The following is a 13114-nucleotide window of genomic DNA, read 5'->3' as shown; positions in this document are numbered from 1 at the left end:
TGTTGCTTTAAGTCCCTGCCCTAGAAAAGAATGGTGCCATCCTAAGAAAAATCCTACAATTCGCAGACTTCTCAGCCTTTGACATGCTGGGACTATAGGACTTGCTGTTCAAACATGTATAGGTTTGCATCATTACACCCTGCTTTTGGCTTTGGGGTTTGCCTTGGTAAAATGATGTTAAATAATCTCGATACGCAACTCCGCCCTCCTCTCAGAGCACAGCCTTACAGTTGCTTATACAGGTGGCTGACTGGGGAATGCAAGAAGCTGTAGGACTCTCTTCTGTCTTAAGAAGGGAGCAAACAGCAGGCACGCTAGCCCCGCTCCACCATTTGCAACTCATGTCGAGCCGACCGAGACAGAGCAGGTGAGGTGCTCGCAGGGGGCTGCCTGCGCGCCCGTCCCTCCGGGGACCGCCGTGGGAAGCCGCAGGCACGCACTGCCCAGGGAGACGGCCCTCGCCGGCTGTCTCTGGGCGACCCAGCGGCTCGGACTTGGGCCCCCTGCTGGGAGAGGCGACAGGGAGGAAGGCTGCCCCGCGGGAAGCAGGTCCCGCACTGCCGCAACCCGGCCCTCCTCTCCTCTCCTCCTGGGAAGCTGCGGAAGCGAGAGAAGCGTGCTCTTGTTGCTTTAAGGCTCCGGAGGAAACCGCCCCTCCGGCCTGCTCCCCGCGACCTTTCCTCTCTGCAAGGCTTGCCGCTGCGCCTCCTTGCGCCCCGGCCGGGACGGGTGGGGCGGGAAGAGGGCGGTTCTGGCTGCCGTTCTGCTGGGGAAGGAGGTCCCGACGTGTGCGCGTCTGGTGACGGGATGGTGGAAGCTGTTGGCGTGAGCTGGCCCAGGAATCGGGGACTCCGCGCGTCCGCTGTGTGCGCTGCGCCGAGGCGGTTGCTTGGCGCGGCGTGTGTGTAATGGGGCTGCTCGGCGCCGCAGGAGCGGGGCCCTAGCCCCAGCTGGTGCGCGCGTCCGCCAGCGCCCTCCGACTTCTGCCCTGCCCGGCGGCGTTCCGGCACCGGAGCCTTCGCGCGTGCCCGTTCTGGAGCTCCGGCCTTGAAGGATGACGATGGGGACCCGGGCCCTGCTGCCGCTTCTCGTGACTTGGGGCTGGCTTGGGAGCCAGCCCCAGACGGGCTGGTGCCAAGAGCCTCACACCCCCGACTGGAAGATGACGCTGAGGACCATCAGGAACGGTGTTCACAAGATCGACACTTACCTGAACGCTGCCTTGGATCTCCTGGGAGGAGAGGACGGTCTCTGCCAGTATAAATGCAGCGATGGTAATACTGAGAACTGCGCCACGAATTGAGGGAGGGTCGCGGGGGTGGGGGTCTGTATCTGCTATGATGGAACCAGATCTCGACAATGCTTTGTTTGTTGCTAGTACATTCCGGTTGAAAATGAATCCTGGGGACTCCTCGTGCACTAATCTTACCAAAAGGTCGGGGGCTGGTCAGGGTCTGCACGGGGGATCTCCTGGAGCCCTTTGTACACCTTGCAGAGCTTCATAATGAAGGAAATGTAGGCGCATCCATGGACTGGATACACGTATTCAGATCCAGAACTACCAACATGATGCTGCTAGTTGAGGCATACAGATAATTGAGGTATGACTCCTGGCAAGGTGGGCAGTGCAATCTCATGCATGCTACTGCAGTCCAGAAGTTACTCCTAATGGAACTTTATCCAGACAAGAGGCCATAGGATTGCCTCTTAAAATATGTTCGTTTCCTTATAGTTGTTGCACCATAAAGAGCCACATACATGCCTGTGTGTCTATAGCTTCCCTTTTGTAACACCACACAACAGTACTTGACAGTGACAATTAACATTTGTAGTTCTGGCTTCTTGCTGTGTGTGATTAACCTGTGCAGTTGTTGTTATCTGTTTTAGCATGACCTCAACCTTGTCTTTTTTCTATTTCAGTTAGTCTTACCTTGTAATGGAGCCAAGGATTGTATTACAGAAGGATTAGGCATTTATTTAAAAAACAAAAAACAAACTTGTGTGCCTAGGCACATGATTTGTTAAGGAGCAGATTGAAAGATTTAGAAATGGGGATAAAAATAACCCATTCTTCTGTCATCAGAATTGAGAAGCTAGGTTAACCAATTGAGGCTTTTTATAAAAATTGCTGCTACTTAATTCTCTTTGGGTGCAATCCTATGCAATTTTAGACTTTAAAGAATCCTACAACTGGCTGGGGCATGCTGGGAGTTGTAGGTCTTTTTCTGTCTCAACATGCATAGAATTGCATCCTAAATTTTACTGGGGTTAACTTACAGTCAGAGTCATTTCTGGTCAAGGAAGAGATGCTTGAATATCAAGAACTTGGTTGTTTTTAACAGTGGCCATTGCTTACAAATACTAATTCATTAACACGGTTGTCCTAAATAGTTAAAGGAGGTTCACATGCAGTTTTTCTATAATGATCACAACAACCCTATAAGGTAGTCCAGCATTAGTCACCATATGCAGTTATGGGGAATGGCAAATGCTTCAAGCTGAAATTTAAACTTAATTTAAATGTACTATTTGACCAATACACCATTTGGATTACAGTTTTAAACCCACTTACTTGGTATTGTGTCCTATAGACACAATCAACATATGTTTGTGTCAGCAGTCTCGCATAGCTCCAGGAAAAAGTTGTTGAATATAAGACTATTGCTTATTCTGATTGTTTCCAAACACAGAAGTGTGTCTGTCTATACTAAATCTGGATTTTGTTGAGCCTATTGAAATTAACTCCATTTGTATGTATTAACATAAAGTAATACATCAATAGCAAGTAGTACTGACTTGAGCTTCTGACCTGAAATACCAGGTAAGGGAAAAACCCAAAGCATTTAAAGCTTTTCATATTTTGCAGGATATAAACCTCTACCCCGGTATGGCTATAAACCGTCACCACCCAATGGATGTGGTTCACCTCTCTTTGGAGTTCATGTAAGTATCTTTGTACTCTAGTGCTTTCTTAAGTACATTGACTTAATTTAAAGTACAGAGTAAGGAAGAATGCTAAAATGGAAAGTGATCTCAGTTTACTTCTTAACACATTTCTTTAAACAGGCATATCCATATTTCTAAGAAGAAAATTAGTATCAGTGTTTTAAGAATAGGGTGCAAAGTCATGCCTGTGGCGTTTAGAAAGCACCGAAGTGCTATTCTATACAAGTCAACTCTGCAGTAAGTCACACTGAGTTCGTTGGGTTACTTCCAGGTAAGTCTGTGTAGGATTGCAGTTGTATAGAACAAGGACATAAATCTCCTATGTGTTTGAGAGCCACATTTGCCATCTAATAGGCAACTGTAATTTTTACCAGAAAAATGCATTTAATTTTATGGAAGAGCAAGTCAGTGGTAGGTCTTTTAGTTAAGTTGTAAAAATACCCCTTGTCATCAACCATCAGCCTACTAAATACTTTCATTAGTAGTTCTGCTATCTTCTGCAAGCTATTCCTTGCAACACGTGTACACACAGTGCAATTCCTAATTATCCACCACTTAATCTCCCTTCCCTAGAGGCAGTGTTTGCCTTCCATAGTCACCTTGCAAATAAAAACATCTGATCCCTCGACCCAGCTGGCCTGAACACCCTTGTTATCCAAAGCTTGCAGTCACTGCTCTCTACTGTTGTTTACGTATTGTGCACAACTCACACTCTTTGACACTACTTTTGCTAATTCAGATGAAATTGGAAGAGAAGCATGCTGGGGATGCAGAAACAGCTCTTTTTGTCAAACATCATGTCCTAGTGTTTGACTGACCTGCTGTGGGTGGCATTGGCGGTCTGATGATAATGTTGCCCCATATGGCTCAACCTTGCAATATGGAAAGTCCATTTACTTACTAGCCAGTGGGCTGCCTGTCAAAATCCATCTCTTATCTCTGAATAGGCAAGTTCTAGACTTCTAGCATCCATGAATACCAAAATGCCATATTTAAATTCTCCAAGCTGTGAAAAAGCAATCCTTTCCTGGCTCCTATAAGAAGCATCAGAAGACAAGTTGCTTTGGTAAACTCACCCAGCTGTTAGAATGAAATATATTTATTTGCTGTTGTGGTTATTCCAGGATGACTGTTTACAGTGTGGTTCTGGTTTTGGTTGGAAAAGGGTCTTTTTCAGACTTCCAGTGTAAATTTCAATGGACAGTCATTTATTGGTTTTGTACCCATGTTATTTTTAAGATGTGATCCTTGTATTATTAATAATAGCATGATGTATATTGTGTATTTGCAGAGTTTAACCCCAAATCCCTCTAGCTCCTTTCAGGTTGCTTTCAAGAGGACTATTTTCATCTTTTCTAAAGTTCTGTTAGCAGCTGATCTCTTAGAATGGTGTGTCTTGCAAGTGTTCTCACAAAACAATAACCATAAGAACTTGTTTCTCAGTTTGACATTGGCATTCCCTCAATGACAAAATGCTGCAATCAACATGACCGGTGTTATGATACCTGTGGCAATAAAAAACACGACTGTGATGAGCAGTTTCAATATTGCCTTTCTAAGATCTGTAGAGACGTGCAGAAGACATTAGGGATACCAGAGAGTGTACAAGGTAAGAGAAGTTCTCTTGTGAGGGATCTTTACAGAGTTTCTATGTCTCTGGAAATTATTTTAATGGCAATTTGAACTAGAGCTCAGATACTGATATGATTTCACTATTGACTTGTTTCCTCATGCATTCAGTGTCTCAGGTATATATGCATGTGTATATATGCATAAAGAAATTATGTTCTAGTATGTAAGGACAACCATTGTTCCTGTGGTGTGCTCTGTGACAGACAAACCCAGACCTTTGGGTTGTTCAGGAGACACAACCTGGAGTTATAACCCCACAACAAACCATGGGTTAGAACTCTGACCTGGTTCACACTCAACAACCCATCGGTTTTAAAACTGATGGATTACTGGGGATTTTCTTTAGCACAGTACCCACAGTTGGCCCCTTTATAGGCTCTGCAGTGGGGATGTCCTAGGCAGCTGTGCTGTAGGGGCTAAAGAAACCCCACTGGCCCAAGCTGCACAGCCTGTATAGGACACCACACTGGGGATGGTCCTTAAGATCTTCTGGGGAGGCCCTTCTTTTGAGACGATCACCAAGAGAAGCACATTTGGAGGCAACACAGGAGAGGGGCTTTTTGATGTCTGCTCTCAGGCTATGAAACTCCCTCCCAAAGGAGGTTAGGTTCCCTCTCTCTTTGCTGTCCTTCTGCTGTCAAGCCAAGTCCACTTTATTCTAGAAGGCCTTTCGCCTGTTAATAGGATGCTGCTTGTATTCTGTAATTGTCCTGTTTTATTGTATTTAATGTGTTTAATTTTTTTTAAATTGCTTTTGTAAGCTACGTAGAGTGTCATTTCTTGATAAAAAGGTAGTTTTTAAAATAGTTTTTAATGCAATTCAATACATATTTAAATTTGTTCTTATATGTCTCTGTGTTATATGAATTATATATCCAATCTTGGCTCAAGGAGAAGCCTGAATAAATCAAATGTCATTGTTTTTCTCTGTAATGATCTTTTTAAACTATTAAAATATGAATGGATTTGTGTTTTCCCCTTCTAGCCTGTGAATCAGCAGTCCAACTAGTATTTGATGCAGTTATACATTTAGGATGCAAACCATACCTTGATAGTCAAAGAGCTGCATGCATGTGCCAGTATGAAGAAAAGAGAGACCTTTAAAGAAGCATATGATCTCCTACAGCTTCCTATATACTAGTAGAAGCCTTTTGTTACAAAGCTGTTCAAACCATGCAGTTGAACAGGAAAATGGTCTGTACTTCTGTTGAAGACACTAATTTTATAAAATTTTGTATAGCATTTCTTCTGTCAGCTTTGCTGATATCTGTGACCTTTTGCATACATCGTATAAATGTTTTGACAAGTGGCCTTTAGAATGGTACATGTATGGATGACTCCTGCTCTAAAAGGAAGGAGGTGAACACTACTAAATACTGCATGGTCTGAAAATTAGGTCAAATTGTGGTTTTACCAACAATCACTATTTCTTCAGTGCCTCAGTAAAAATGCCTGATAAACAGATGTTGCAATCTGACTATCTTAGCATGAGATGTAAGATCTCGGAATAGATTTCTTCTCTGCTTCTGTGATCCTGTGTGTGTTTAATTGGAAGTAAGCCCTGCTGTATCCAGAATTGCAGCCGTATTCTTAAGCAGGAGTAAGTTCCATTGAAAGTGCATTTTGTTTCTGAAAGGACTAATAAATACATTTGCCCTGAATATCTGCCAGTAGTCATAGTATGGCTTCACTTAAAATGGTGAAGTATCTCTACCCATTTATATATCCATGCCTATGAGATTTAAGTGCCTTAAGTGTTTATGAGAATCATAAGAAGATCTTATCAACCCAAAGGAAATACTTGCAATTATTCAGTGTGAGGAAGTTTACTATTAGATCCCTTTGTACTTGTATTTTTAAGGGTCATGGCATGGCTTTGACAGGCCTGCTTTTGATTTGATGTTTAATCATTTTTATCTTCACTTTTCTATTTGACTGTTTATAGAAAATTTTATTGTTTATAGAAAACAATAAAATACTGTTTATAGAAAATTCTTCTCAAAACTCCTATTTTGGTATTGTTAAAAATGAAGTTATTCCTAAGAAACCAGTCCAGTTAAAGTTAATTATGAACGTCCCAGCATAACCTGTGATACTGCTGTCCTATTAATTTAAAAGGACTTGGTCTCAACTATGTTCACTCAGATTGAGACCTACAGATTTTCATTTATTTTCTTTGGGTACTGACACATTTTGTTTCAAAGACATGCAGAGCATGATTCTTCCTGACATATTAGAACACTCAAGCACTGCAAAGTGTTGAATGAAATTACTTGAAAAGTAGTTATATTTTCTTCTGTAGCCTTTGTTGAGGAAACATATTTTAAGAATGTTTTTAAGATGAAAATATTACTATATATGTGGGGGAAAGGGGAAGAAACAAACAAATGAAGGCATCAAAGCTTAATCTGAATCTGTACCATGTAATTTTTTTCTGTTAATAAAATATAACTGCGTCAGACATGACTGTGAGGAAAACTTGTATGATTTATTTAACAAGCTTGTTATTTAGACAGTGTTTGAATGTAACAAACTGTGGTTCATCCTGAAAAAATTAAACTATATCTGGGCCTTATGCTCAAGCATTTTCACCCTCCCCCACTCTTGTACAGATGGAAGTTGATTGAAAACTTTTGCTTCTGCCTCAGACTAATGACAGTTTAGTCTTACAGCTAAATATCAGTTAAGTCTCCTGAAATGAGCCAACTTTAAACCATGGTTAGTGAAGCTGGCTTGTTTCAATAAATCACAACCAAAGATTACCATAGCTTAGGACTGAATCATTAAACTGTGGTTACATGTTAAGCAAAAAGTTCAGATTTCTTGTGCCTATGCTGAAAGAGGAAGCTTAGGCATCTTAGGGTCACCTAGGCTTGCTATCATGATAAACTATAGGCTTATGTGGAAATATTGCCACTGGATCTTTATCAGTGAGAGCTACATAAAGGAACAATGCAAGAACGTGTGTACTTGGCTGTGGAAGCTGACTACTGCTAGGACAAGTCTTAAATGTACAAGGAATGCTGGCTGTAATGTTCCCCGTAGCTCTGATACACAGTCTGGAAATCACGGCACAAATTTTGGGGGGCACATCAAAACACAAACTGGCGATGGTCCCTTCAAAACAGCACTTGGGCATCAGTAAAAAGGGCTGTGACTGGTGGTAGCGATGGGGTTAGCGGCATACTAGCTCATCCCCACAAGCCATGATTAAATTACTTTCCTGGCTTCAGACAAAGCAAGCAACTCATTGTCAGAGGAACAAGTCTAGACAAGCCTTGGATGGTGGTGGCTTGTTCCTGAACCATAGGCCTCTTTTGGGAAGCAGTCTGGGTTCAGATGACTTGACAGCCCTCTGTGGCTGATGACGCTGTAGGTTGTGTTGTGCCAGCCTAGTCTCAGTGCTTTGTGTCACTGGGCGCATTTCACCTCATTAGGCTATTTCTGGCTTTCCCTTCCACTATGGCGTTCCCCAACTCAGAGGTGAGGAACTTCTTTTCAGCCCAAGGGCCAAATCCAATTTCAGAGAAGCTTGTGGCGTTGCATTTCTGGGCTTCACAAGGTCAAATGCAAAAGAAGCAAGAGTCACACATGCAAATAATGCCGGGCTGCTGGTGTTGAAAGCTCTTGCTGTCACTACCTAAGCTTTAGGAGAGGGATTTCAGCCTTTCAAATTAAGAAAACTATAGCAAGACCAGGATACCACAAAATGATGGGTGGTTAGGGAAAAGGGAGGGTGTATAGCTATCTTGGGATTCCAGAGTGCCAGATTTAGCCCCAGGTCCTGAGGTTCTCCACCCAAATCCAGCTGATGCTTCCCAGTGAATATTGTGGCAGCTATTAGCAAATGAAAAAGTGAAAAATTTGTTTGGGCATGTCCGTATTACGGTCTTTCCTGCAAGAAGCATTTATCTCTGTCTTTGTTACTGTACTGTAGTTACATGAAAATAGTGTTACTGGTATATGCAGTAACCCTGGTATATGCATGCCCCAACATGCATAAAATGGGGGAAACACACATTTTTAAACATCTTAGTTCACATGACTGAGTTGTTTGAGCTATTATAGTTGCAAGTAAACCAAGCTTTCAAACATTAGTTTTGTATGGAATTTCTGCTGTAGCCTTTGTACAATAAATTAAGTGCTCCGTGCTAATTTTAAAAATAGCTGCCTGAGTCAGTAGAATGTGCAGCTATAATAACGACTTCTAACATTTTACTTACAGGTAGGCAAATTTGTAGGCTATTAAATTATTCATGCCTCACAGCCACCCTTCCCATTTTTAGATTCACAAGAGTCCTGAGAAGTAGGACTGAGAGAAATCTAGGAAACTGCAAAGTTTTATATTTACTATGAACTGCTAATATAGCTCACAACTATGCATTATACCAACTGCCCAGCCTTAGGAAAACATTCAGGCATCTCAAACACTAAACAGAGAATACTGGGATGGTCCAATGATAAGCCATGGTTGAATGTTAAATACATGGGCAGAATAGCCCTCCTCCTCCCTTCTCCTATATGCCCAGGAAGTGGAATAAACTAGATCCTTCACCTTGTCCAGTTCCTGGCTTGTCATTAGATGTGAACCAGAACAATTAACAAAACAACTTTGTTAAGCAAGCCAGCTAAACAGCCTAGGCTTTGTAGTTCATTTCTTCAGCAGTTGGCTATTTTAAACCACACATGTAATAAGATACTGGGCAGAATCCTGCTTTATTTCTCCTGGTCACATGGGAAAGGGAGACAGTATGTAAGCCCAAAGCTTTGGACAGGCTGTTTTACCTTTCTTCATGTAGTGCTAAATTATGGTTTACTGTTACATGTGAATGCCATGTCCATATGTACAGACTATGTTAAAGAGAGCAAGCCCAATATTACTGCTTCTAATTCATATATTTTGCATGTCAAATTGAAATAGCCTACTATCATAGGTCCTTTTGTTGGCCTTCAAATGTAAACTACAAGCCCACGTAACAGTTTTTGCAGAACATCCATTTTTAGATGAATATTAGCTCTCCAAAATGTCTAATACCAATTTGAGTTTTATATTGTGTAACATGCAGGTGGTTCTTCTAACAGGTGACATGGAAGAGACAGATGTGCAATACTCAATCAGTGGTTTTCAAACTTCTTTCATGGAGTGCTTCAGTCACCCTTTTGGTCTTGCTACCGATCTTGGGTTGCAGAATATTCTGAGGCATGTTCCAAGATGTCTTTTCTGGTATCACTACTGCTACATACAAATGGAGCTATGTGCTGGAAGTAAAACTGCACAGATCAGTGGTAGCACACAAGCCATCTTTCAGGGACACTGTTCTGGCATTACCGATCATGTCACTGAGGAACTGTAAGACCTCCCTAAAATACTTTGTGTATTGAAAACCACGGCATTAAACAATTATAATAATTTTTGAGATGTCACAAAACCATGAATCCAAGTATAATTTGGCGATCTGGGGGAAATCCCCTCTGATTTCTCAGGAAAATTAGTATTTAGCTGCAGGTTTGCTTTAGCTGCATTTTTCACAAATGCTGCAACTCTGGTGGCAAGTATTGTAGACAAAACTGCATGGGAAATGCTGTTTTACAGATTTGTAAGTCAGTCAAATCTGAGAAATGAGATCTTGTTTATTTGAAAAGTGTTCATCATTGTGATTCTACAGAGAATCCAAATACACAATCGCAGAGAAGATAATGAATTTGAGAGTTGCTTTGGCCTGCCAACAGCATGCCCAACCAAGTGACTTAAAGCCAAAAGTTTATATGCATTAGCTTGCTGTAGGTACAAAGTTCAGCAGAAGCAAGTTATGAGAGAAAAACCAAGTTAGAAGAAAGGAAAAGGAAAGCGAAATAATGGCAAGTCAAAAAGGAAAGACTTTCAATTTAGATAGGCTGGAGGCAAAGCAAATCTAAAATCCAGTCTCAAAGCTGCTGCTGCCTTATGGAACATACCTTCTTTGCTTCACACACACAATACCAGTGCACACTTGGGTGGAAACAGATCATGTCTCATGTTGATCATGTCGACCTTTTAGTAATTGGAAAAGTGATGGCCAGTTGCAGAATTCAGAGCTATGTTTCCACTGCATTCACACACAGTGACTGGGATTTTCCCTCCAAACTGCAGAAAGTGTCAGAAATCAAAGTGTCAGGAGCTGTTCACTGACAGAATTTTATATTCCACACAATAGTTAACATCCTGAAAAAACTCACCTTTGTTTATGAAAAGCAAGGTTTCTGCCCTTAGGGTTGTTAAGATCTGCTTGAAAGTGCTGTTTTAGGTGCAGACAGATGACTCTGGCAGCTCTGAGGATAATTTGCAATGGTAACTAAGTTGTTAAGACTTCCATACCCTGTACAGCTCTCATCTCTTCAGATAATTTGGAGATGCAGAAATACAACAAACTGATCATAATAATTTAATGTAATTTGTGGGGGGGGTGTTGTGGGGGAGTTGCTTAGAACTGGTAAAGCTACGATGAACAGAAAAAAACAAAAACTGGATTCTAGTGAATCCAAAGGTGTGACTTGATTAGATTTGGGGATGTTTCCAATATTTCACACAAGTGGTAAACTACATGTATAAAAATGAATATATGACTGGTTGTGCAAAAGCTGGAGGGAGGATATAGCGATGTTAGGTTATGTCACAGATTACATTCTGCATATGCTGTTCATTTTTTCAAATGGAAAAATCAGGAAATACCTTAACAGCCCTAAGTCAAGACAATTCCTCTTCTTGTCGTTCCTCTCTCCTACTGGAGGCTGTATAGCAACATGGCTGGATAATCTTAGGATGCATGTGGAACCAGGATAAATATAATTTTAAAAATATATTATATGGTGGCTTTGCACAGACTTCCACATCACAGATGATGTGATCATAATGGCTACAATCTAGACAATTAAAGAGAGCTAGAATAGCCTTTTATGATAATCACAGAAGGAAGAAAAATACATAAAATATTCATACACCAAGGCTGAAAACTTAAAACGCATTTTCAAAATTCCTTTGTGTGTTCCCTACTTTATAGGGTATAAGTTTAAGATATGGCACACAAGTACTAACAATTTCAGTACTCTTATCCTAGTAATTACATCATGTGATATAGAGGATGGACTATGATACCGATATAACAAAGTGGGCAAAACTTTCAAACAGAGATATATTTTATAAAACCAGTATAGCTTAGCTAATTAATGTTTATGGAATCTTCCAGTAATTCTGAAAGAAATTCTTTGCTGATATCCACTTACACTGTGCGCAGAATAATCATCATGGGAAAATACAGGGTGTTTACAGAATTTCAAGCAGATCTTCATAATACACTTGATTCTACACTGCAGAGTCTACAGAATGGCTATTGGAGCAGCAACTGTTTACACCCTAGCTCTGTGATTTTACAGGCAGGTTTGATTTCATCCTGGGAAAGTAACTCCACCCTGCCCCAGGAGTATGAAATTGCATGCCTTATTATTCTGATGCTGGTAATTAGCCACAACTAAAAAATGCTGACCTTGAAACCCCAACGTGTTTTTTTTTTTAAATTCTAGTGTGGTTGACTGGCAGCGCAAAATATGAGTCATGGCTCATCGATAAAGCAAACATACACAAGCACAAAGTAAGGATAAAACCTGAAACTGTTTGACTGTTAAAATTCACACACAGGCAAAAGTAAGTACCACAAGGTGAAAAATCATTCATCTTGCAAAGCTTTATCTGGCAATCCTTGAACACTTCGAACTGCGGCATGGGAAGTGCAGTTCAGTTAATTGCCCAGTTAGCCACTTAGGTTTTGTATATGCATGAGACTGAGCAGAAAAATATAAAATAGCAAGATAATCAAACTAAGCATAAGAGCAAAGTCATTGAAATAATTTGACGAACTGCCAATAACTGATTTGTGAACCTGAAATTATTGAGGGCACAATTCAGCCCCATGTGTTGCAGATGCAAAGTAAACTGTGTGCACGTGCATGGCGGAGGGGGCTGCTCTTTGTTGCCTTTGTACCTCAAACTGCGTATTTTATCTAGACAGCTGTTCTTAGCTGGATTAAGTGGCTTGAAAGGGGGCATAAGAGGTATAAGCCATGAGCCCCCTCCCATCCCGGCTGCCTGGCATACCTTTCCAAGGCCCACTGGCATCCTCGCAGAGGTGTAGTTTCTCCAACAATGGATGAGAAGGGGGTGGGACAAGGGCTCAGTCTTCCAAGTCCCAGATCCTCAGAGGTGAGACCCCCAGCCTTCAAGCAATGTTAGGAGACCGTAGGAGTGTGCCCTAAATATTTTTTTTCAGGTATGCAAGTGTGGAAACCTTATTTGGGGACTGAATAGTTCAGAGATAGACAGATCTCCAGATATGGTGCAGGTCAACTCCAAGAAGCTTCTGCCATCATGGCCAACGGTCAGGAATGCTGGGAGTTACAAGTCAAAAAGATCAGGAGCACGACTTTCTGTTCATCCCTCCCATACCTCATGCAGCTCTACATGCTAATCAGTGATCAGTTACTACAGATCATGGCCCCAGCTATA

General features: G+C 41.5%; 1 protein-coding gene across 2 annotated transcripts; it reads left to right on the top strand.

The window, feature by feature from the left end:
• Positions 1–770: 770 nt before the first annotated feature.
• PLA2G12A (phospholipase A2 group XIIA) lies at positions 771–7557 on the top strand. 2 transcript variants are annotated; one of them, XM_044429661.1, is made up of 4 exons: positions 771–1274; positions 2867–2943; positions 4390–4555; positions 7510–7557. In XM_044429661.1, exons 1-4 carry the CDS (start codon positions 1055–1057, stop codon positions 7521–7523), a joined length of 477 nt encoding a protein of 158 aa, XP_044285596.1. In that variant the 5' UTR covers positions 771–1054; the 3' UTR covers positions 7524–7557. The 2 variants fall into 2 exon arrangements, with proteins under 2 accessions (XP_044285596.1, XP_044285595.1); XM_044429660.1 differs by lacking the exon at positions 7510–7557 and adding an exon at positions 5564–7047.
• The last annotated feature ends 5557 nt before the right edge of the window (positions 7558–13114 follow it).

The sequence above is a fragment of the Varanus komodoensis genome, unplaced genomic scaffold, assembly GCF_004798865.1.
Source record: "Varanus komodoensis strain SLA01 unplaced genomic scaffold, ASM479886v1 scaffold2, whole genome shotgun sequence".
Taxonomy (NCBI): Eukaryota; Metazoa; Chordata; class Lepidosauria; order Squamata; family Varanidae; genus Varanus; species Varanus komodoensis.
The sequence above is the reverse complement of the archived record's forward strand: the minus strand, read 5'-3'. Positions and strand labels throughout refer to the sequence as shown.